The sequence below is a fragment of the Podarcis vaucheri genome (assembly GCF_965113315.1).
Source record: "Podarcis vaucheri genome assembly, chromosome: 6".
Lineage (NCBI taxonomy): Eukaryota > Metazoa > Chordata > Lepidosauria > Squamata > Lacertidae > Podarcis > Podarcis vaucheri.
Window position 1 is genome coordinate 10,580,622 of NC_138764.1, and position 25,457 is coordinate 10,606,078.

General features: G+C 42.9%; 1 protein-coding gene across 7 annotated transcripts in view; it reads left to right on the plus strand.

Annotated features, from left to right (window-relative positions):
• The first annotated feature begins 4,796 nt into the window (after window positions 1–4,796).
• TDRD5 (tudor domain containing 5) overlaps window positions 4,797–25,457 on the plus strand; it is a 33,258-nt gene continuing 12,597 nt past the window's right edge. For 3 of the 7 annotated variants that reach the window (XM_082229035.1, XM_082229041.1, XM_082229040.1), the window contains exons 1-10: window positions 4,797–5,019; window positions 7,153–7,391; window positions 8,030–8,452; window positions 10,919–11,118; window positions 14,732–14,815; window positions 15,509–15,565; window positions 16,947–17,100; window positions 19,253–19,404; window positions 22,662–22,882; window positions 24,431–24,643. In XM_082229035.1, coding sequence (XP_082085161.1) covers window positions 7,160–7,391; window positions 8,030–8,452; window positions 10,919–11,118; window positions 14,732–14,815; window positions 15,509–15,565; window positions 16,947–17,100; window positions 19,253–19,404; window positions 22,662–22,882; window positions 24,431–24,643 — 1,736 coding nt within the window. In that variant the 5' untranslated portion in view covers window positions 4,797–5,019; window positions 7,153–7,159. Of the gene's footprint in view, window positions 5,020–5,039; window positions 5,084–5,218; window positions 5,333–7,152; window positions 7,392–8,029; window positions 8,453–10,918; window positions 11,119–14,731; window positions 14,816–15,508; window positions 15,566–16,946; window positions 17,101–19,252; window positions 19,405–22,661; window positions 22,883–24,430; window positions 24,644–25,457 lie in introns of those variants that run through there. The other 4 variants (XM_082229039.1, XM_082229038.1, XM_082229037.1 and 1 more) reach the window with 4 other exon arrangements.

Below are 25,457 nucleotides of genomic sequence, written 5' to 3' on the forward strand. Positions count from 1 at the left end.
TTCCCCGAGAGGGGGCAATGACAATAAATATATTATTATTATTATTATTATTATTATTATTATTATTATTATTATTAAACCACGTGGAGAAGAAATAGTGTCCAACGTTTCTTAGCTGTGATACCTCAACTCTAGAATGCCTTCCCCTCTCAGATACAAGTAGCACCAGCATTGATGGTCTTCCGATGCCAAATAAAAAATATTATAAAAAAGGAGGTTTGCAGATTAGGGCTGCTTCTGCATCCGGCTCTGTCACTGGAGGCTCAGGTAGCTAGAAGTGGCTAGAGCTGCCTTTTACCAACTGTGGCTGGCAGTGGCATAGCGTGGGGGGTGCAGGGGGTGCCGGCCGCACCGGGCACAACATCTGGGGGTTAGGGTTAGGGGGTGCAAATTCACGGGTTAGGGGGCACAAATCCACGGGTTAGGGGGCGCAAATTACTTGCCTTGCCCCGGGTGCTGACAACCCATGCTACGCCACTGGTGGCTGGTTCAACAGCTATGGCTATTCCTGGCCTGGGAATGCTGTGCCACAATAGTTCATTTGCTGATTGCTTCAAGACTGGATTACAGCAATGTGCTCTGTGTGGGGCTTCTCTCGTGCTGGATCTGTAAACTGCAGTTAATGCAGAATGCTGCAGCACGATTGCGGACAGAAGTGAGTGTAAGCACATACACCTGGGCTCAGAGACCTGCATTGTTTGCTGATATGCCACCAGGCCAGGTTCAAGATGTTACTATTATTTGCATGAAAAGCCCTTAACAACTTGGGCCCAGTTTACTTACGACATTGCCTTACCCCACACGTGCCCACTCGACTGTTTTGATTGGCAGAAGCAGCACTATACAGGTGCCACATAATACCCCTTCCACATTTGATCATTTAGTGGCAGCACTGGCACTGTGGAACTTCCTGCCTATTGAGATCAAGCAGATGTATTCACTGCAGTCTTTTTGTTGCCTGCTAAAGACATTCTTGCCTAGACGTGCTTACCCAGATGCTTAGAAAAGTGAGGAAATTTTAATCTGTGTTAGTATTTTAACTTTTGGATGTTTTGAAATAGGGTCGAATTTTTTCATTGATTTTCTTGTTTTATATTTTTGATAACCTCCTTGAGGCTTCCTACAACCAAACGTCGTGCAGATTTTATGAAATAAATAAAAAAACCCATAAAAATATATCACAGCAGTTTACAACAACATAAAAACATAAAACCACGATATGTGGCCTTTGACTTGGGTGATGTACAGTATTTTTCGCTCTATAAGACGCACCAGACCACAAGACGCACCTAGTTTTCGGAGGAGGAAAACAAGAAAAAAGATATTCTGAATCTCAGAAGCCAGAACAGCAAGAGGGATCGCTGGGCAGTGAAAGCAGCAATCTCTCTTGCTGTTCTGGCTTCTGGGATAGCTGCGCAGCCTGCATTCGCTCCATAAGACGCACACACATTTCCCCTTACTTTTTAGGAGGGGAAAAGTGAGTCTTATAGAGCAAAAAAATACGGTAATTATGTTGTATTTACATGAAATAGTGCTCTCTTTTGTATTTTAATGCTTCTAGCTCTCGGATTGTGTGAAAAAAGAGTTATAAATAATTTAAATAAATAAAAATATTTCACTGATGAGACTAGGCACCTGGCTAAGACCCCAGTCATTATTATAAGGATCACCGCCTGAGCCTCCCCACCTCCCACTTTACTTGTTCCTGCTGTATTTGTTTACTCTTCAAGCTTTTGAAATTAGCAGTGGCTTAGTAATAATCATCATGGTGCGTGCAGAAGAAAACGAATGGGACTGCAGGAGGTAACCTTGTGTTATTTTTGCCCCCTCCTTGAATTCCTTTGTAATTAGAAATGTGTGCCACTCTGCTAAGTAAGCACAAGTGACTCGGCTTTTTAAAATCCCCTTGTGTAAGCAGTTTAGAAAAAGTAAAGAGTTCTACTCTTACAGGTGGTGGTGACTAAGCAATTTAAACAGCGAAGCAGTTGGCACTGAGCAGAGCGCAATGCTGAAGTGAAGGCATGGCCAAAAATATTGTACCTTGAATCATAGAATCATAGAGTTGGAAGAGACCACAAGGGCCATCGAGTCCAACCCCCTGCCAAGCAGGAAACACCATCAGAGCACTCCTGACATATGGTTGTCAAGCCTCTGCTTAAAGACCTCCAAAGTAAGAGACTCCAACACACTCCTTGGCAGCAAATTCCACTGTCGAACAGCTCTTACTGTCAGGAAGTTCTTCCTAATGTTTAGGTGGAATCTTCTTTCTTGTAGTTTGGATCCATTGCTCCGTGTCCGCTTCTCGGGAGCAGCAGAAAACAACCTTTCTCCCTCCTCTATGTGACATCCTTTTATAGATTTGAACATGGCTATCATATCACCCCTTAACCTCCTCTTCTCCAGGCTAAACATGCCCAGCTCCCTTAGCCGTTCCTCATAAGGCATCGTTTCCAGGCCTTTGACCATTTTGGTTGCCCTCCTCTGGACACGTTCCAGTTTGTCAGTGTCCTTCTTGAATTGTGGTGCCCAGAACTGGACACAGTACTCCAGGTGAGGTCTGACCAGAGCAGAATACAGTGGCACTATTACTTCCCTTGATCTAGATGCTATACTCCTATTGATGCAGCCCAGAATTGCATTGGCTTTTTTAGCTGCCGCGTCACACTGTTGGCTCATGTCAAGTTTGTGGTCAACCAAGACTCCTAGATCCTAGTCAAAATGAATGTTTTGACAAAATACAAAGGTCTCACCTGTGAGCTGCACAATGCCATGCCTGCCACACAAGCTTCCACACCGCAGCACACAAAGCGTAACAGCACACACATTAACCATAGCTGTCAACTTTCAGATTTGAAAATAAGGGATCAGCAGCCTTGAAAATATGGGATCAGCAGCCTCATCTGTCCCGGGGACAGTCTATGGGATATCTAACAATCCGGGGTAGCAGCGGGAAATGGCGCTGGAATAAGGGAATTTCCCGCAAAAAAAAAAAGGGGAAGGTTGACAGCTATGCACATTAACGGGTCTGCTGCTATGTCAGAAAGATGAATTGGTACACTTGGGGGCAAGCAGGGTCAGCAAACCTTTTCAGCAGGGGGCCGGTCCACCGTCCTTCAGACCTTGTGGGGGGCCAGACTATATTTTGAAAAAATAAATAAATGAACGAATGCCTATGCCCCACAAATAACCCAGATGCTTTTTAAAGAAAAGAACGCATTCTACTCATGTAAAAACACCAGGCAGGCCCCACAAATAACCCAGAGGTGCATTTTAAATACAATGGTACCTCTGGTTACATACTTAATTCGTTCCGGAGGTCCATTCTTAACCTGAAACTGTTCTTAACCTGAAGCACCACTTTAGCTAATGGGGGCCTCTCACTGCTACCACACGATTTCTGTTCTCATCCTGAAGCAAAGTTCTTAACCCGAGGTACTATTTCTGGGTTAGTGGAGTCTGTAACCTGAAGCATATGTAACCTGAAGCGTATGTAACCCGAGGTACATACCACTGTAAAAGGACACATTTTACTCATATAAAAACACTGATTCCTGGATCGTCCGCAGGCCGGATTTAGAAGGTGATTGGGCCGGATCTGGCCCCCGGGCCTTAGGTTGCTTACCCATGGGGGTAGGGATTACCAGAGAATAGAGCTGGTGTCTCTCTGTAGCTCTGCCTCTTGCTCTGCATAGCCTCATCCTGCCCTTGAAGCACATGCAAAGTGAAATATACTCAGAGTCGCAAAGTGATTTCATGCTCTTTATTCAGCTCACAGTGGTGAGGAGGAATGAATGAAAGTCCCCTCAAAGTATCTGCTTTATATACATTATTTACACAGTGGGCTGCACATGATTGGTTAATTCTGAAATTCTACTGTAAGCCAATCAGGTTGTGGATTCACTTATATCTGGAGCATGATTGGGTGGTTCCTGCCAACCAATCATATTGCTGCATTGTTCTAGGACCAATCAGACTGCTGAATTCTGAATCCTATAGTTCTAGGACCAATCAGACTGCTGCAATTTGGATCCTATTGTTCTAGGACCAATCAGACTGCTGCAATTTGGATACTATTGTTCTAGGACCAATCAGACTGCTGCATTCTGGATCCTATTGTTCTAGGACCAATCAGACTGCTGCAATTTGGATCCTATTGTTCTAGGACCAATCAGACAGCTGCAATATGGATCCTATTGTTCTAGGACCAATCAGACTGCTGCATTCTGAATCCTATTGTTCGAGGACCAATCAGACTGCTGCAGTTTGGATCCTATTGTTCTAGGACCAATCAGACTGCTGCAATTTGGATCCTATTGTTCTAGGACCAATCAGACTGCTGCAGTTTGGATCCTATTGTTCTAGGACCAATCAGACTGCTGCAATTTGGATCCTATTGTTCTAGGACCAATCAGACTGCTGCAGTTTGGATCCTATTCAACTCAGTACACAACACAAAGCATCCCTTGAAGAATTCTGGGACGTGTAGTTTACACCTCACAGTAGTTACAATTCCCAGCAACCCTTAACAAACTACATTGCCCAGGATTATCTGAGGGAAAGAATGCTTCGCAGGCGCGACGGAATACTGAGAACTCGATTACTTTTACCTCATAGCTGCAGTTCTCATGTTGCCAAAAGTGCTTCAAACTTTCCCATAATATTATTATTATTATTATTGCGTCATGCCCCTCCCTCAAGACCCCAGCCCAGTTCACACACACACACTGACCGGTATCCCCCCCCCCACCAGGCCAGTCCCCTCCTTACCCCCTTTCTCCTCAGGCCGGCCAGGGCGTCGCGTGTGGAGCGGCCGCCCGTGAGGCGTTGCCCGTGAGGCGATTCCCGCCACCCAGGGGTGGGTGCGGCCCTCCTTTCCCGCCCTCCTCCCTCGGCTCTGGTGTCGGTGGTTTGTTCGGGGGTGGGCTGTGCTCGTTTTATTTTAATGATTATTTGAAAAAGGCGCGAGGAGACGTTGGAAAGAGGGCGGGAAGAAGAGGCCGCCGCCGCCGCCGCCTTGAAGTCCGGCTCCTCGAGAAGCCTTTCAAAAGGGCGGGCCTCTTCCTGCGTGTTTGCGCGTGTGGACGTACAAACACGGCCCGTATATAAACCCGGGTGGCCGTTAAGAGGGAGGGGATTCAAAATGAGGGAGGAGCACTTTGGCTTCAGGCGCGTCGGTCGGCCGCGCTCGCGTGTCTTGTGCGCTCGCGTGTCTCGTCTGAACGCGCCCAGCCTCGTGTCGGGCGGTCGAGGGCGCGACCCTGCTGTCCGGGCGAGGGGCTTCCTCCTCCTCCACGTGAAGGGAAGTGGTGAGGAGGGGGTCGCAGGCGTGCAGGTCCGAAGAGGGCCAGCCCAGGGGGGGGGCGGAGGGAGGGTCGTGATTTGGCTCTTTATTGTTTCTGACTTGTTTTAGCCCTTGGGAAAGGGTGGGATGCAAGCCGGGTTGGGCGGCCTAGATTTCTTACACGAATATTATCCCTCCCTCGGATAACACGTGGAAGGTACAGGGTTGCATGGATAGCATAGAATAATGCAGGTTTTTTTTTTAATAAGATATTTATTAAAGTTTCACAAATTATACAGACAAACACAACAATACAAACAAACACACACACACAAAAACCAAGTATAATTTCAAACCCTTGTTTTCATATAACTTACTTCTCCGACCTCCTCATACCTCCCCTTTCTGCATTCCAATTTCAAACTTTAATTCAGCAAATCCTCACCCTTAATTTTCTCTAATTTTAACTTTTCTTTTAACTTAATCCTTACAGCTGTAATCGACTTAATTTCTAAAGCCACATCATTCTAACATTCATTAATTTTACAATGTTTCTTAAGATAATTCTTGAATTTCTTCCAATCTTCTTCCGCCGTCTCTTTTCCCTGGTTTCGGATTCTGCCCGTCATTTCTGTCGACTAAGGCAGGTTTCTTATGGTGTGTTGTCCTTTGTGTCTAGAGTCGTTGCATTAGAAGTGCTTTTGTGGAAGGGATTTTTCTGGTTTGATTTTAAGATGGCGTATTCATACCTGCTTGCTAATTAAACAAACAAACAGTCCCACCTTTTAAAAAAATAAATAAAATAAAACAGCTTACCAGAATCATGTATGTCTAGGACAGGCTTGGTTGCAAGGTTTTTGTTAGAGGGCAGGTGTGGCTTGTGGGATCAGTGGCCCCCAACTTTGGGGATGGACTCTTGTGTATGGCTTCCTGTAAAAAGGGGGGGAAAGGGTTTATTGGGCTTATGAAAATTAACAGAAGATAACTTTCCAGGTTTACATTCAATCGTCGTTTCCTTCTGCTCCCAAACTCCCCCATGGGATAGTGAAAACTTAAAATTGCACCAAGCCCAAGGCTGATCCAAGATGTTTTGCTAGGGCCAGATGGCAACCCCTGCCTCATTCTATCTACAGAAACTAAATGGGTGGCACTTGACTTCAACACTGGCAGCAGGATAGCATCCTCCACTGCACCAAAGGCAACGTAATAGTTGAGGGTAGCTAGAACAGGTGGTGTAGTTGCACAGCTCTGTCTTCCCGCAGAGGGAAATGGCCAAGGGACATAGGAGGAGTAGCCAGGAAGCTGCTGCCTTAGGCGGTCGACTTTGCCTAGTGGTAGGGCTGGTCCTTTTTATAGTCCCTAAATCTTGATGCTACTAGCTCAGAACCTTCAAAGTTCTTATATCCATTTATGGATGCAATCTAGCAAAATCTCAGCACTTACTAAATTCAGCAAGTTTTAGTGGGGATTACATTTATTCAGTTGTCCATGACAGAGCTCTAAATTGTTTGTGACTGACTGAATTGTGCACGTGATGCTTGCAAGTATTGCTTTTGGGGGAGTTTGTTAAAGAGAGATGAGATGAAAGATAAACCTTGTACCCAGTTTGCTCAGACTTGAACCGTAAGGGTTTGTTATAGTTGTGTGCTTCTGATGCACATGAGGCTCTGTGGTGGGGTACTAATCCCAACACTGTTATTAAAAAAGAACTGATCAGGATATGCCCCACTCCCTTCTAAAAACCGTTTGTGTACCTGTACTGTGTTCTACCTTGTCCATCTCACAGTAATGTTATCTGGTGATTATTAAGCCGGTTAACACCAAAAGCAGTATTTCTTTGTCCTTTAACGCTTCATTTTCACCTCCCCCAGTGTCAACATGTCTGATCAAGAACGCCTGATGAGCTCAATGAAGAAAGTAGTGAGGTCTCTGCTGACACCAGTCAAGGAAGGCCTCACCCCTATTGAGTTGAACAAAGAATACAAGTCTATGATAGGAGAACCACTTCCGTTTCGTGCCCTGGGTTACCATTCTGTCATGGAGCTGGTGATGGATATGCCAGATGTTGTTAGGATCTGCCCTAGTGGAAATGGCAATACTGTCCTCAGAGGTGGGTTTTGGATTAGTCGGCAAGAGCAGGGAATGCCAATAAATGAGGAATAATGTTTGGCAGGCATACAGGGAGTTTAGGCTGGGTGGTTCAAGAAAGAATGCAACTTGGCCAAAGCGCTGCCTATTGTAAATATGTCCTGTAGTTTGATTTTGCATAGCCCAAGACATCCAAAGTACTTTCAATTCTATGTATATAACATATTTTTTTGGTCATGTTTGATGTGTAATGTCTACCTAACAAGAGCCAGCACTCCAGGAGAGAGCACACCATGCGACATCTTCAACAGATTTCATGGTTGTGGGTGTTTCCCTTCACATACATGAATCACAAATACTGTAGGCTGGGGTGGGTGGTTGGGTTGCCTTGATGGTGGTAAGCAGGGAAGTAAGTATAGAAATGGAGGGTTGTACATGAGATTAAATAGAGAGGTATGGGAGCTCTAATAACTTAGGGAAAGAAGGATCTTCTGGTCTGAACAGCTGGGAAAATACCTGTGTATTATGATAACTAGCTGTATTTCTTTGGCAGTACCATTTTGTTGTAAGAGGATGGCAAGAAGAAAGGGGAGGGGGGAGGAGAGGAGAAATTTTCTGTGTCAACATGCAACTTTAACCATATGGGCTTCTGTCTTTTAGCTATTCCAGATGAGTCCACTGAGTTGATTGCAAGCTTGGTTGCCAGACAGAAAAGCAAACCGAAGCCATATTTTTCCAGGGGAAGGCCAAATTTCTCTTTTAATGCCAGATCTTGCTCTGGCCTGCCTCAGCCCCCCCGAATTTCTCTGCCCCGGCGGGGTCGGGTTTCTCCTACTCTGCCAGCTGTGGTAAAAAGTGAACTGAAGGAACTGCTGAGATCTTCACCTGTCCTGCTTTCAGATTTTGACAAAGCCTTTAGTCGGCACTTTGGACGGAAGTTTGAATTTATGCGTTTTGGGTTCTTCTCTATGTTAGAAGTGCTGAATGCAGCTTCAGATATCATCACGGTTGTGCAGACAAGGGCAGGCTCCTTGCTGACTCTAAAGCCCTCCATTAAGAAAAATCCAGAAAAGCTGCCAGAGTGTAAGTTTATGTTTGCTTAAATTCAGCTCTAGGGGAAAATTGCTCTTATTTGGCACCTTCATTTAGTTGAGATTCCTGCATTGCAAGGGGTTGAACTAGCTGACCCTAGATGACTCTACAACTCATGTTTGCTTTACCCAATACTACCTTGCAACCTTATGGTTTCTCTCCACATTAAACATACAAACTCCTTCTGCCCCAACGTGTAGATAAGCACCCCTCTCAAGAGGTATGGCTGGAAGAGGTGGGATCACAAATATAGGAACTTTGAGAAACCTGTTACTGGAAAATGAGTAGTACTGGGTAGAGTTAATTCCCTTCTGAGAGCATGTGCTCTGTCTTGCTCTTTCTCAGACAGCAGCCAAGCATGAGAGTGGGAGTAGTGGGGTGAAGCAAAGACGTTGGTGCACTTCAATTAAAATAATTAATCTTAGTGTGTACTATTCATGTAGAATTTTGCACCCAACTGCAGATTGCACACAGTTGTGGACAAGAATCTACAAATACATTATGTGCTCATTTCTGTAGGTAGACAATTGATTTGTTTTTGTCCCAGGTGCCAGTAAATAGAGTAAACTTGGGAAAAGGTTGTGGTCTTAGGTTCAGAGAGCTTGGCTTTGTTACTGCAAAATTATGACCAAATCGCCAAATATTTTTCAGTAGCATTTGAAACTGAAAACCATGGTGAAATACCGTCATGGGGGCGGGGAGTACACCCTCTTTGAATTCCATGGTTTTACATATAAGGACATAGTAACAATCATCTGTTTCTTAGCAGGTCTTAAAATTAGGTAAATACAACCTCAGATGAACAATAACACATATATCACAACGTGTCATGATTTATTTAATAGAAATGAATCCAAAATGGAGAAGCATTATGATTCAGTAGCTTGTAGAACAACTTTTAGCAGCAATAACTTGAAGTAATAGTTTTCTGTATGACTTTATCAGTTTCCCACATCGTTGTGGAGGAATTTTGACCCACTCTTTTTTACAACATTGCTTCAGTTCATTAAGGTTTGCTGGCATCTCTTTATGCACAGGTATTGCTATAGCATTTCAATTGAGTTGAGGTCTGTACTTTCACTAGGCCATTTCAATACCTTGATTCTTTTTCAGCCATTCTGTTGTAGATTTGCGGGTGTGCTTGGGATCCTTGTCCTGTTGCATGACCCAGTTTCAGCCAAGCTTCAGCTGTCGGGCAGATGGCCTCACATTTGACTCTAGAATACTTTGGTATACAGAGAAGTTCATGGTGACTGAATGATTGCAGGGTTCCCAAGTCCTGTGGTTGCAAAACAAGCTAAAATCATCAACCCTCCACCACTGTGCTTGACAGCTGATACGAGGTGTTTGTGCTGATATGCTGTGTTTGGTTTTCAGCAAATGTGACGCTGTGCATTATGGCCCAAAATCTCCACTGTCTGCCCAAGGGACATTGTTCCAGAGTCTTGTGCTTTGTTCAGATGCAACTTTGCAAACCTAAGCCGTGCTGCCATATTCTTTTTAGAGAAGAGGCTTCCCCCTGGCAACCCTTCCAAACAAAGCATACTTGTTCTGTCTTTTTCTGATTGTCCTGTTATGAACTTTAACATTTAACATGCTAAGGCCTGTAGACTCTGAGGTGTAACTCTTGAGTTACTTGCAATCTTGAATGTTTTCCACTTTTGAATAATCTTTCTCGCTGTGGAATGATGGAATTAAAATTGGCTGGATATGGCTTTATAACCCTTCCCAGTTTCATGGGCAGCAATTATTGCTTCTCTAGGAGCATTGCTGATGTCTTTCCTCCTTGGCATTGTGTTACCTAGACCAGCAAACTGATAAAACTTCGGCTTTTGTAGAGGCGGGTGCACTTGCTGATGACCAATTAAGCAAGCGCATTTGATTAGCAGCACCTGTCTTTTACTTAGCCCCTTAATTCCTATGGAAGCAGTAAGTTTTTCACAAATAGCTTCCTCATTTTGGCTTTATTTTTGTTACATAAATCATGGCATGTTGTAATATGACATCTGATGTTGTTCACCTGAGGTTGTATTTACCTAATTTTAAGACCTGCTAAGGAACAGATGACTGTTATTATGTCCTCATATGTACAACCACAGAATTCAAAGAGGGTGTACTTTCTCCCCCCCCCCAAATGACTGTAAGTATTCATGAAGGCTCTGCATTAAGCTCATTCTTCCTCTTCTTTGTCAGTTAAGCAAAATGGTGATCCTTGTTCTAAGCCTTGTGCACATGTGCTGATGAGTGAGTCATCTTGTATCTGCTCAAACATGCAAGTGATAAATAAAACAATACAGTAAGGGGTTTTGTGCTGTGCTGTTGGCTTATATTGAGATTCCACTGCTCTTGGAGGTGTTCTTGGAAATGAGTGTGAGCCTTCCAGCATTGCCTGCCTAGGGAAAACAGAAAACTGTCACGTGAAATCATGTCTGTAAACCCTTTCTTGGCTTTTTAAAGGCAAAGCCGTGATTCCATCACATAAGACAAAGCAGACTTTGCCTACTACTCTGCCAGCACCCGCAGTGAAGAAATCTTCAACACCTTCCCTGCCTATGGATAATCACAATCCATCTCCAAGCCAAGAATCTGATGCTTTAGTAGTAGAGTTGAAACCAGTGGAAACCCCGTTAGTAAGAACTGATGAGAGGATGAAACAAGTAAGTAATAGAAACATTGCACTCCAAAGGTGACTAAACTAAGGGAATATTTAATTAGTTATTATGAGAAAATAAGAATCCGTATGGACACATTTCATATTGTTTGGTGTCTTAATTAGTGCACATCGTCCCTGTAGAAGGATTTTAAATCTAAGTTCTTAAAGATGATAAAAGATCTGCTTTAAGCTGGGTGAGGACAGAGGTCACCAGCCTTGTTGGTAGGGCCAGTGGGCATATTTGGAATCTGCCCGTCTTAAAATGGCTGCCATGGGGCACTTGACATAATTAGTGATGTTCAATTCTCGAGAATAATCTCGATTATTGAATTGTGTACATTTAAAGCAGCTGTGTAGACGACACAGAATTTACAGTTTGTGGAGAATATTCTCCAGAGAATTTTCTAGCATCACATCACTAGGTATCTGTGGGGTGTGTCATGACAAAAAATAGCTGCCATATCTAAAAGAGAAAAAATGAAGACCACAGAATAGTGCAGGCATGCCCCCCCCCCCGTCAGTGGGAATTGCTACTGTACTTGCTCAAAGAGAAAAGCAAAGCGAAGCTCAGCTCCTCTTCTCACGGTTACCTCCCAGCATAACAGCATAATATGCTTCTGCAGCAAATGCAAACAGTTAATCAAAATGACTGTCACAGCAAGGAAAATGTAAATAGGAGAAAAGAGGAGTTTCCCAAAGGAGCGCTCACTGAGTGCATAGAAAATTTGTTGATCTGGGTGCTTCCACACTAGACACTTGGTGTGGCATCGCCGTGCCTTTTTCACTCACTTTTTACTGGGCACACTTGTTACACGGTCCTGTGGTTTTTCCATATTTTTTCAGACTGCAGAGGAAGATCAGAAAAACAGTGCAGTTTCTGTAGGTGTAGACAGCCTTAGTGCTTCTGTTCAGTTTATTTTGTTATTTTTTAAAAAGGGTTTTTGATGCGTGGAGTGACTTTTGGAAGATTACAGTAGTGCCATTCAACATCACTTTTCATCCAGACCTTTTTTTGTTAACCAGCTTTTAATTAGCACTGAAGGGCTTTGTGTAGGCATTTATATTAAAATATTAATATTACTAAAATAGATCTTTTTAATGAACAAATGTTCTAAAGCTGTAGCTATGCAATTTTTAAAAATGAACCCTGCTGCCTTTCTTGTCACCACTATTGTAACAATGCTTTTGGGGGCCCCCCTTCAATTTAAGACTGGACACGGGTGGCGCTGTGGGTAAAACCACAGTGCCTAGGACTTACCGATCGTATGGTCGGCAGTTCGAATCCCTGCGGCGGGGTGAGCTCCAGTCGTTTGGTCCCAGCTCCTGCCCACCTAGCAGTTCGAAAGCACTCTTAAGTGCAAGTAGATAAATAGGGACCGCTTTATAGCGGGAAGGTAAACGGCGTTTCCGTGTGCTGCGCTGGTGCAGGCTCGCCAGAGCAGTGATGTCACGCTGGCCACGTGACCCGGAAGTGTCTCCGGACAGCGCTGGCCCCCGGCCTCTAGAGTGAGATGAGCGCACAACCCTAGAGTCTGACAAGACTGGCCCGTGCGGGCAGGGGTACCTTTACCTTTACCTTCAATTTAAACACGTTTCCATACAAATGTTAAATTGCTTGTCGTTTTGGCATTTACTGAAGAGTACAATGGACAATCAAGTCTCAGAGAATGATCTTAGTGTTAATTTAAAAAAAATTTTTTTTTTGAAGGATCCCTTAGACTTTTATTTTTATTTCGTTTTGCTGCTCAGACAAATTAGACACTCCCAAACCACAGCTGCTGTGCTACATGCTCTGTGTGGGCAGAACAGATAAGGATGTAGACACTAGAAACACACAGTGCCCCTGATAGTGTGGAGAGTTGATTGCTCTTCCATATTTAGCTCACTGCAATTATTAGCTCTAGCAGCTGCCTTCTTCCAGGCTTGGAATTGTTATCTTGCATTTCCATCAGTGAAAAAGTACTGCAAACTGCAGAGGTCTTTGAAAAAACAAGGCAGAAGACTTCTTGCCTGACTCAGTCAATGGATGGGAGTTCAGTCGGCAGTTATTGCTGCAGTCCTGTCCACCTTACCCTATACAGTAGTACCTCAGGTTAAGTACTTAATTCGTTCCCGAGGTCCGTTCTTAACCTGAAACTGTTCGTAACCTGAAGCACCACTTTAGCTAATGGGGCCTCCCGCTGCTGCCGCGCCGCCGGAGCACGATTTCTGTTCTTATCCTGAAGCAAAGTTCTTAACCCGAGGTACTATTTCTGGGTTAGTGGAGTCTGTAACCTGAAGCGTCTGTAACCCAAGGTACCACTGTACCACTAAAAATGTAAGCTTGTGTCCAGTGAATTAAAAAAGTAGCAGCAGCAGCATGGACTACACTTACACTGGGGAAGATGCAGCGGTTTGGTGGTTGAGGGCATCTTATTACCTGCCCTTTACCCTAAGGTCCCAAGGCTGGTTGCATCATTACAATACAGTGGTGCCCCGCAAGACAAATGCCTCGCAAGACGGAAAACTCGCTAGACGAAAGAGTTTTCCGTTTTGGAGGTGCTTCGCAAAACGAATCTCCTATGGGCTTGCTTCGCAAGACGAAAATGTCTTGCGAGTTCCTGCGGGTTTTTTTTCCTCCCTCCCCTTTCTAAGCCGCTAAGCCGCTTATCAGCTGATCCGATAAGGCGCTAATAGCGCTAATCCGCTAATCCGTCAATGGGCTTGCTTCGCAAGACGAAAAAACCGCTAGACGAAGAGAATCACAGAACGGATTCTTTTCGTCTTGCGAGGCACCACTGTATTACAAACAGGTGAAAACAACTTAAAACCACAGAAATAATGTGGATCCTAAAAATATACATTTCAGCTTTGGAAAGCCCAGGGTAAAGCGGTGCATCTTCAGTGTTCCCTAGAAGCCGTATAATGATGGTGCTAGATGCACATCTGTGGGGAGGAAATTTCACAGCTCTGGCTGCCATGGAGAATGCCCTCTGCTGAACCACCTTCTCCCTCGCTCGCTTCTGAGGGCGATGGAGCAACTAAGAGTGACCCCTCTGCCAATCTTAGTACCTGAGATTCTGTAGGGAAGGAGGTGGTCTTTCAGGTATTGGGACTGAATTGTTTAGGTCTTTAAACTCTAATGTGAGCACCTTGAATTGGGCACATACCTTCCCCCCCCCCTTTGGCTCCTGCAGAGGAGGACAGGGTTATCACTAAACAGAAGCTGTTGTTAAAAGCAGGTTCCTCTAACTTTCGGGTACTGGAAACTATTTTGTCCAATGATGTCATTCCTGCTATATAATTATACAATATTATGTCTATTTTAGATGTAGGTGGGAGGTCAGGCTGTGTGAGAGTGAGCAGGAAGAAGAGGGCACCGAAGGCGGGGAAATGTAAAGACTCAACCCACTGCTTCAAAAAAATGGAACTTATTTACAATATTTGTACCAATCCTATCATGTAATCTTGATATGTAATCTATCATTAATATATCTGAAGTGATTGTTGCGTGGTGTTCAAAACTTTCAGTGTGAAGTTTCCAATGTAAATGCCACATTTATATGAATGGGTGCCAATTTGTATTTACTAGCTTTTCCTCTCACTTTCTTCATATCTGTGGAATCTGTTTCTCAAAGCTAGAGAAGGAGATGCAGATAGCACTTTCCCAGAAAGGACCTGGAGGGACAATCAGCTCAGAACTTAAGGAAAAAATAAAAACTGTAAGTGTTCATAATTTAAGGAACTTAGGTTGATTGTTTTTTTTTAAAGGCATGTCATTAATTAAAACTATGCAAAGGAGCCTTTCCGGAGCCTTAGGCAAACATTCCCTGCCATGCTTCCCACCTTCTTTCCTGGTGTGAGGCATATGATGATTTGACCATTTGTCTGAGCTGGCAGACTGTCTTGTGCTTACTTTGCAAATCAGGATTGAAAACTAAGGAAGAATGTCTGAATTAATAATCTTAAAACCCAGCCAGTGTGCCCCTCTCCTTGACCTCTTATATTCCAGAAAACCTGGGCTGGATCTAGACACATCAAAGAAGCGTTTCAGTGTAAAGCATTGTAAATTTAAACGGAAAACAGGTGGAGAAAAATAGGACTCCGCATCACCATCTGGTGGCACAATGTTATATCACACATACAACACATAAATCACTTTTTTTAAACCAATGTAGCTAAGTCCTGGGTGCTTTAAAGAAAAAAAAAATTGGGAAATTGTATTGCATGTAGCTGTGTATAGAAAATAAACTTTTGTGCCTGTATATTTTTATTTTGCAAATGTTTTCTTAGATGCAAGACAAGTGGCTAGTTGGGGGGTATTGTTGTAAATGTTTGTGTCATGCACAACATTCTTATCGGCTGTTTAGACTGCATGACAACTAATTGTTGACTTTATGTTGTTTGTAATTTAGATTGTAGCGCAGCATCCCGAAGGATTGCTTGTTTCTAAGTTACCTGGTGAATTTGAGGTATGTTTCCTCCTTTCAGAAGTTGCTTTTGCTTTTGTCCTTTTCTGTGTATGTTTCTACTGAAACAAATATTGGCGCCTGAGTCAGAGAGACAGCCAATAGCTCAGCATGCTAGACCACAGTGTGCTTGGGCTCGTTCCAGCTCATGAACACTCTTCTAAACCATGGTTCAGCACATTAATGCACAATCTACACCCCTTGACTTAATATTATATAGCCTTTGGTCTTTAGGAAGAAGGGAAGCGGGGGGTGGGCATAGCTGTCAACCGTCCCTTATTTGGTGGGAAAGTCCCTTATCCCAGTGCTGTGTCCCGCTGCTGTCCCTTATTGATGATGTCCCTTAAATTTCCCGGGTTTCAAAGGAAGCAGCTTCTCTCCCTCCCTCCCTGCTGGCCAGGAAGGTGGGAAGCTCCAACTGTGTTGCTTGGCTGCGTTGCTCACCCAATAAGGAGTCTTAAGAACGACTGGGGGGGGGTGGAGTTTGCATGCCTTGTGCCGATCAAATCGGCCGCGTTGCCTGGGGACTCGCCTTTGCTCAGCGCTTCCCAGGGAAGAGGTGATGGTGGTTTCCCTTGCTGCATCCCCTTTGCCGGGTTGCTGTGCTGTGGGAACAACCACTGGAGGCTTCGTTTGGCTGCTGGCTGGGCTTTCTGCCTTTGGCTCGGAGGGGCTCAGAAGTTGAACATACCTGTGCTTGGAAAATCCCTTATTCTGGCTGCTGATCCCTTATTTTCGAGGTTGCTGCTCCCTTATTTTCAAATCTGTAAGTTGACAGCTATTGGGGGGGGGGAGTGATGGTTCTGCCCTTAAAAGGTTACCTCTAAGGGTATGTGGCCCTCAGCAGAAAAAGCATTGCCTGCTCCTGGTTTGGTTTTATTGTTGCCTCCCTGTAATCTTACTCTACTTTTGGGGGTGGGATGAGGGAAGTTCTTCTAATCTTCCTTTTCTTTTGCTTTGTTAAACTATAATCCCTGATTTGAATTTCAATTTAGTAGGCTAAAATATTGTTCAGCGTAGACCAAAAGTGAACAAAACAGACAAGAAATTTTACTGGGTTATATTCTCTGGGTGAGAATGGAGATACTTTCCAGTTTTTATGGACCAGATTCAAAGAGATTTCCTACGAAAAGTTCAAATTCAATATTTTCCCTTTTGTCCACCCCACTCGCTGCCCATTTCCTTCTTGACCAGCACTTGAGCTAAATGTTTTGGAGAGCATTTTAGCTTCCAAAAAGTACCTATTTTTTATTGCTGTTAGTATAGCTATTGCAAGTCCAAAGGAAGAATATTGCAGGATGTCCTTTTTGCTTTGATTAATCAGATTTTCTTTATATCTAGCTTTGTATCTAGCTTTGATTAATCAGATTTTCTTTATATCTAGCGACATTTTAAAGAAATACTGGCAGTAAAGAAACTAGGTTTCTTAAACCTGATGGAACTGGTTGGTGCCCTTAGTGATGTTCTCCATATTGAATGCAAAGAAGGGGAACAAGACTGGCGTATCTTTGACATTGAGTCACAGTGCTTAAGAGATGGTAAGTGGGGAACACTGCCTTTGCAGATACTTCCAAGGTGGCAGGTTGGATTGGGCTCAAACAAACAAACTGCTTAACCCATGCCATTCAATAAAGCAAGTTTGCATTTGGGTTGCAATAGACTGTAATTCATACCAAAGGTGTGTTGATAGGCCCCTATTTTCCCCTTGGCACACAATATATTATCACATGCCGTCCCAATTTCCAAGTACAGTGGTACCTCGGGTTAAGAACTTAATTAATTCTGGAGGTCCGTTCTTAACCTGAAACTGTTCTTAACCTGAGGTACCACTTTAGCTAATGGGGCCTCCTGTTGCCGTCAGTGCCGGATTTCTGTTCTCATCCTGAAGCAAAGTTCTTAACTGGAGGTACTATTTCTGGGTTAGCGGAGTCTGTAACCTGAAGCGTCTGTAACCCGAGGTACCACTGTAGTGTAAGATTCCAGGTGCTTACCAAGGTTCAGTTTCCTTGGAATGAGGCACAGTGGAGATTGTGGTGTCTTTATAATATGAGATTTATTTACACATATATACAAAATGAGTCTAAGATGGTAGGATTCACAGCATTAACACCCCAATGAGCTTTTGCTTCTCCCAGAGCTGCAGCCTTAGATTAAAACAGAAATCAAAACATCGCTCTGACTCTGGCATCCTAGCCTGTTGCTTTTCACCTTCTAGCTTCTATCTCACATCACTTAACACTCTCCACTCTGCCTTTGTCCTTCCAACTACCCACGAGTTGAGGAAGAGGCCTCCACCCATTTGCTGTATGGCACAGAGCCCCTTCCTTTGCTTCCCTTAATGGCCCATTACCCAGGCTATCGTCTCACCAGGACGTTGCCAGTTGCTTGTGTGCACTCTTGTCTGATAAGGGTGCTTAAGCTGGGGGGGGGGTGTCCCAATAATGTGCCAGTTGTTCAACTGGGGCACAAGCCTGAAAAAGTTGATGCCAGCTATGTAGAGGGCAGAAGTGGTGTTGTGCGTGCATTCTGTGCCCCCTAGGAGCTGCTGTAAGTGCATGCTTTTGTCAATAAGGAATTAAACCACCAGTCATTTGTCCGCCTTGGCTGAGTGTGCGCAGGATAATAGCGTCCTTATAAGTGGGATGATCTGCTCCAGAATATTTGGCAGGGGTGAAACAAAGGTGAACCATGGTTGCAGCTTGTAATTTTAGCCCTCAGAAAGGCTGGCAGATTGCACCTTGTTTTACTTTCCAGCTTACAGATCCTTCCAAGGTGGATCCCAAGAAACATTAAACTATATTTTTACAAATTGCACTAAACAATATCAGCCTATCAAAGTTATCAAAGTTATCAAAGCAGTGAAGGGCTATAGCTCAGTGGTAGAGCATCTGTCTTGCAAACAGAAGGTCCCAGGATCAGTCTCTGGCATCTCCAGGTAGGGTTGGGAAAGCCCCCCCCCAAAAAAAAAAAAAAATCCTAGAGAACCACAGTCAGTTGCAGTACTGAGCAAGATGGGCCAAGTAGATGGACTCAGTATATGGCAGCTTCCTATGTTTGTATCAAGGCTCTTTTCACAGGTCGGGGGAATGTCCAGCTGAACAGGCTCTGAGATGGTCTTCAGATGCCTCCCTCCCTCTTCTTAGATCAAGCATACGCAAACTAGCCCCTCCAGATGTTTTGGGACTACAACTCCCATCATCCCTAGCTAACAGGACCAGTGGTCAGGGATGGTAGTTTCAAAACATCTGGAGGGCCAAATTTGCCTATGCCTGTCTTAGATCCTTCCTAATTTTCTGTGATGTGTGAAGATGCATTAAGCATGCATACTTAATAGACTACTTTTATTTTCGAATTTAACAACACCTTTTTTTGGGGGGGGGGAATAGCAGCCAAGTAGGGGAAATTTTGAGCAGAAAAGCAAGTCAGGACTCTGCCCTGATTCAGAATGGGAGCCTATTCCAACTGGACACTCTGGTTGGTTTTTCCCAGGTGTGAAAATGGCAGATGAAGCATGTTTCTTTAAAACATATAACTATTGTCACGTGTAGTTTGGCCTTGCCTCTGTGATGTATGATTCTTGAATGCAAACTTCCTCCTTTGTGCTTGAACTTTGGGAACTGCCAATTCAGACTTTTAAAAATGAAGGTTGTGTGTCTGTCTTCTAAACATAAGTATCTGTTGTTCCTACAGATGAGCATTCAAGTGATAAGATTGCCCAGCCTGACTCTTTAGCACATGAAGAGACGCCAGATGTGCATGAGCTGCTCAGCTGGAATTTTCCTCTGGAGGAATCTAAGGCTCCAGATGTGAAACTTAGTGTAGTAACGAAGATGACGACACCGGTAGGCTGGCATTGCCGTGCTATCATGGCTAAAATGTAGCATCATGTTTTACAACAGTTGGATAGATATCAAGAGACGACTAACAGTGGATTGTATTTATTTTATTTTGAAATCAGTTGTTTTTGTGTATAATTTTTATTAATTTTTCTGTTTTACAATTTAACATACTCATTTTACATCCTTAAGATATCAGTGATGTGACTTCTTCTCTTTCCCTGGTTCATTTTACATATCATAAATCCCTGCATATTTTACAAAAACTATACCTTTCAGTATTCCATTATTGCCTCCATCAACATTTACATTGTTGAATTTATCTTAATGCTGCCAGCGTTTTCAGCTGTACACAATTATTTCCCATATATTCAGTAAACATTTTCCAATCTTCTTTAAACGTATGCTCTTCTTATTCTCTTATTCTATATTTTAAGTCTGCAAGTTGTACATATTCTGCCAAGTTCCCATTCTTCTTTAGTTGGGAACTCGCTTGTTTTTCCATTTTGGGGCTAACAAAACATGGGCCACAGCAGTGGCATACATAAGTAACTTTTTTTTGACACCTGGGAATTTCAGTCTGAATTATCCCCAACAGAAAGGACTCTGGTTTTTTAGGGAAAGTACTTTTAAACATGTTTTTCAGTTCATTATGGATCATTTCCCAATATTATTTTACCCTTTTACAAGTCCCCCACATATGAAAGAAGGTTCCCTCCACCTCTTTGCATCTCCAGCATTTATCTGATTCAGTCTTCTACATCTTTGCAAGCCTACTTGGAGTTAAATATCATCTGTGAATCATTTTCAGGTTGTTCTTCTTCAAAGAATAACATGCTGTAAACTTCAAGTCACTTTTCCAAAGTTTTCCCCACAGTTCAAAATCTATATTGTGTCCTATATCTGTTGCCCAGTGTGCCATTGAGGCTTTAACAAGCTTTAAAATATTTTATTTTGAAATCAGTTGTGGTCTCCCCAAGGTTCCTTTCAAGGCGTTTTTTGCAGGAGGTCACTAGGTGAGTTACTCCAAGTCCAGATGTACATTAAAATACCTGCTTCCACCTACTGGCTTATAGATCGCAGCAAGACTCTCCCTTTATATCTTTACTCTAGTACACCCACACAAGAAACATGGATGAGATATACTAACCTTAGAATTCATCCAGATCAGAACATAACACATGAACATATATTAAGAAGCATAATATCCATAGCCACTAACACAACTAATTTTTATACTTTACATCTAGGGCTGTAAATACCTGCTTTTACTCTCCCGTCTTGACGGTCAGAGCAATTTTTACATTGATTTCACTGTTTCAAATTTTGTTAGCTAGGATATAAGGAACTGTACAAGTTCTGACTAAGTAGGTTCAGGGGCTGTAGATTCATTTTCTTGAAGAGCAGCCAGCTCCCTTCCACTGCTGCATGGCAAACCCTGAAACCAAGGAGAGTTTGAAAAGCAGATTGCTGTGACATGAGATAAAAGACTTTTCAAAGAAGAAATTAAAAATTCTGCTTGGGCCCAAGCCCCTTGTGTAGTTATCCATCTCTATAGATCTCAGCCGCTTCCTTATTTTAGTTTTTTTAAAATCATTCAATAGGAACTTGTAACAAATATTTATTAATTTATTAAATTTTTTTATTCAAAGTTATAACAAGACATATTATCCAAAAACATATCCTTATTCCCCCCCCATTTTCCCTCCCTCCCCCTCCCCCCCCAGAACCCCCCACCCCACCTCTCAACTTCCCTCAGTTCCAGTCTTTGGTTTCTCTAATATTGCTATTTTCTGCATGTTACAAAGTTGTATAGATCCTCAAACTGTTTATTATCAGTAAAAAAAAAAAAAAAATTGTGGATGTTTATTCAAAACCTGCCAAGGAGTCCAATTCACTTTGTTGCGTCTTCAGATACTTTGTGAAAGGTTCCCATTCATCCTTAAAGTCACAGTTATCCTTGTCCCGTAGCTTATATGTCAATTTTGCCAGTTCTGCATAGTCCATCAATTTTTCTTGCCATGATTCTTTAGTTGGGGTTTCTTCAGTCTTCCATCCTTGTGCAACCAGAACGCTCGTGGCCGTTGTCGCATACAAATATTTATTAACTTGTTACCAAAATTAGATTTAAGGCTTTCCTTTAACCAGTGATATTAAAATGTGCCTTATTTTTTAATATATTAGCTTTGTTTATTTAATTATTACTTGCTAACAGAGTTTTGCAAGCCAACCTGCAATTTAAGTGTTCAAGGCAACTCACAACAACAACAAATTCAAATTAAAAACCAAAAGTGTAAAATAGTTTAAGAATGCACATTTTGTCAGTAGGTTTCAGGTAAAGTTCCTTGGGAAGATAATTCTACAGTGAGTGCTACCACTGAGATGTAGCCAACTGCCACATCTCATTTGGAGCAGGACTTCTGAGAAGATCTCTAAATCTAGGTTGGGTAGGCATGTGTTGCGAGTGAGGATGGTTCAGGTACCCTGGTCCAAACTGCTCTTTAAAGATCCAACACCGTCGATTGGGTCTGGGAATAGTCTGGGAGCCAGTGAAGATGACAAAGCATTGGTGTGATACACTAATTTCATACAATCTCAGTTAGCTTTCTCTCAACCAAATTCTGAAGTAACAGAAGTTTCCAGGCTGTATTCAGCCATAGCCCCACCCCCACAATTAGGATTTTTTTTGGTAAGATATTTATTAAGATTTTCAAAATATTACAAAAGAAAAATAGAAAAAGAAAAAATACAATTAGGATTTTTTTCCTACCTCTCTCTCTCCTACCTTTGTTTGTTTTTCAAAAATCTCTATGGTTTGCATTTTAAAATTGTTTTATGAATGTTTATTTGCATTGTGTTTATATTAGTTTGGTGATATTCTAAGCTGCTTTGCAATGTTTTTGCCTGGGAAGATGGGATATAAGTATGTAAACACATAAGTAAGTGAGGAAAATGTGAGCGAGAGAGGCTTTGATGTTTCAGCAGAACCATGTCATCGAGGAATTATTCACTGAGGGTATGGAAAACCAGGAAGGGAAGTAATGGAGTTAGGGCTGTCTGTGTGGCACTTTTTGTTGCATGTCAGGGCATCCAGACTCATTGCTGTTGGGATGGAGACTTGGAAGACTAGGAAAGCATTTTGGATTCCCGTGTAGTCAAGTACCTGGGATTTTCCAGCCCTGGAAATCTCTTGAGTGGCCTGGATGAATCTGTTGTGCTGCTTGGATCAGAATGACTTTCTTTTACTTTCCTTATGTTTGCAGAACCTGGGTATGGAGGATACGCACATTATTCAAGAAATCATGGAAAATGAAATCCCACCAGATGCCATCCAGGACAGAAGCCTTTACAGCCTTCCCCAGCTGGACGCCAGTGCTTTAGTGGGACTATTTGTGGAATACATTGTCTCTCCTTCGCAATTCTACGTCCGACTCTACAGTGCAGAAACGTCAGTGAAGTTAGAAAACATGATGTTGGAAATGAGGTGAGGGGGAACTTACCCATTTCGGTCTGGGCTTTTCGTTGTATATGAGCTAGGATTGCAGGGAGAAAAGAGAACCAAGTTTGGTATTGGGTGTGCTTGTGGTCTGTTGAAACTCATGTGCAACAACTTTACCCTGTTTCTTGGCAAGGGTATTCTTTGATGTATACACTTCAGTGTGCATGGTTTTAGTATTTTATTTTATTGAAGCAGCACGATAATCAGCCGAACAGAAAACCCTTCTAAACATCAAAATAGGGCTGAACAAACAAATGGGGTTTTAGCAGATGTTTAATCTTAATTTTGCTTAATTGGTTACCATCAATTTGATTTTAATTAATTTTTATAATGAAATATTTTTAGATTGTGTGACTATTTGACTGTTTGATTATTTGATTGTTGTTAGCCGCCCTGAGCCCGGCTTCGGCTGGGGAGGGCAAGATATAAATAAAATTTATTATTATTATTATTATTATTATTATTATTATTATTATTATTATTATTATTATTAATGCATCCAACCAATGAAACTTCCCATATCTCTTTGGGTTGGTGCCATCTTGTCAATCCCCTATAAAAGCCTGGGTGAACAGGTGCATTTTCAGCTGCCACCCAAGCAGTCTATGTAATCATAGGGAGAGTCAGCAGTGTTCACCTGTCCTCCAGTTGTCCTCATTGCACTGCACACTCAGGCAGGGAAGAGGAGGGACAAAGTCAGTGCAGTGCAAACACACTAGTGTTTTCACTACAGCCTCCTTGCCCCTTTACCTATCTACCAGAGTGCAACAGTGACACAAGCAACTGAACATCAGATGTATCATAGAATCATGAAATTGTAGAGGAGGAAGAAGGAGGTGCTGACCTAAATGGCCTTTGTCCTGTATACCTGAAGGAGCATCTCCACCCCCATCATTCACTGAGGTCCAACGCCGAGGGCCTTCTGGTGGTTCCCTCATTGCAAGAAGTGAAGTTACAGGGAACCAGGCAAAGGGCCTTCTTGGTAGTGGCGCCTGCCCTGTGGAACACCCTCCCATCAGATGTCAAGGAAATAAGCAACTATCTTACTTTTAAAAGACACCTGAAGGCAGCCCTGTTTAGGGAAGTTTTTAATGTTTCATGCTGTATTGTGTTTTTAACATTCGGTTGGGAGCCGCCCAGAGTGGTTGGGGAAGCCCAGCCAGATGGGTGGGGTATAAATAAGAAATAATAATAATAATAATAATAATAATAATAATAATAATAATAATAATATTCCAACCCCTGCAATGCACAAATGTCCCCACCCTGTCATCTGCTACTGGATCTACTTCTATGCCAGTTGTAGGAGTTCTATAGCCAAGGTGCCACCACAGAAAAGACCCTATCTCTGGTCACTGCATGATGTACTTGTCCCATCAACAGGACCACAGGGATGACTTCTCTTGCAGATCTCAATGCAGATTAATAATGATATAGGGATATCTGAGACTCAAAAGTTTTTTAAGACTTCAAAGTCTGCTACTTGGACATAGGATTGTACTGTTAGTGACCCACTTGGATCCTGTATTTCAGACGATGCTATTCTAGTAAACATGTAGCTGACCGATACATCATGCCCGAAGCCTCAATCAGTCCTGGTCAGCTTTGTTGTATAAAAAATTCGGAAGACAAATGGTGGTACAGAGTTATCATTCATCGAGTGCTCAATGACCAGGAAGTGGAAGTGTTTTACCCGGACTTTGGAAGTACGAGGACTGCCCAGAAATCCTCGCTGAGGTTTCTGAAGTAAGTAAATTGTGTGCTAGGCAGGGAATGCTTATTGGCTGAGAACTGGTGGATGGTGAGACCTCTTCTACTCTTGCTCTCAGAAAAATTAATGGAGGATAAGATTATGTTCTACCTCCACTTTCAGAGGCAGTCTGTTTCTGGATATGAGTTGCTGCACTCAGACTTCCCAAAAGCTTCTAGGTGGCCACTCCAAGAACAGGATGCTCATTAGATGGGTCATTGACCTCATTCAGCAGAGATGACTCTTATGCTCTCATATGCAAATCCCACGCACCCTTCCTTCCTCTCTCTCTCTCTCTCTCTCTCACACACACACACACACACACACGTCCATTCACTCAACTTTCTTTTCACTTCCTCTGTCTCCCTGTCCGCCTACCCACCCCCCTCACATACCCACACCATCCAAGGTTGATTTCAAAGGTAGCACTTACGTATCAGTTCCCGCATCTTGTCATCTCATACCTAAAACCCAAAGCTCTTTCAAAACTGACTTGCCCTCTGTCGTAGGCAGTAAAATAACGTTTGGGAACACAGACAGTACAGTGCAAAATTACTCTAAGTGGGTGAAAATCCATCCATTTCTTTTTTAACTTTCAGCCATCAAACGGATAGGCTTTAATAGTCTTTTTCTGTCCAGTGCATTTTCATAGCACGAAACATCATGCTAAACATCATTAAAGGCTAAGATTTATTTGGGCTAGCATTTTCCCCATTGCCCTTGCTGCTCCTACCTCCTAAGGACCATTCCTGCTTTTACCATCCTTCCCACCCTGTTTAATTCCTAGCCTTTTCAAGAGAAAGGTAGGCA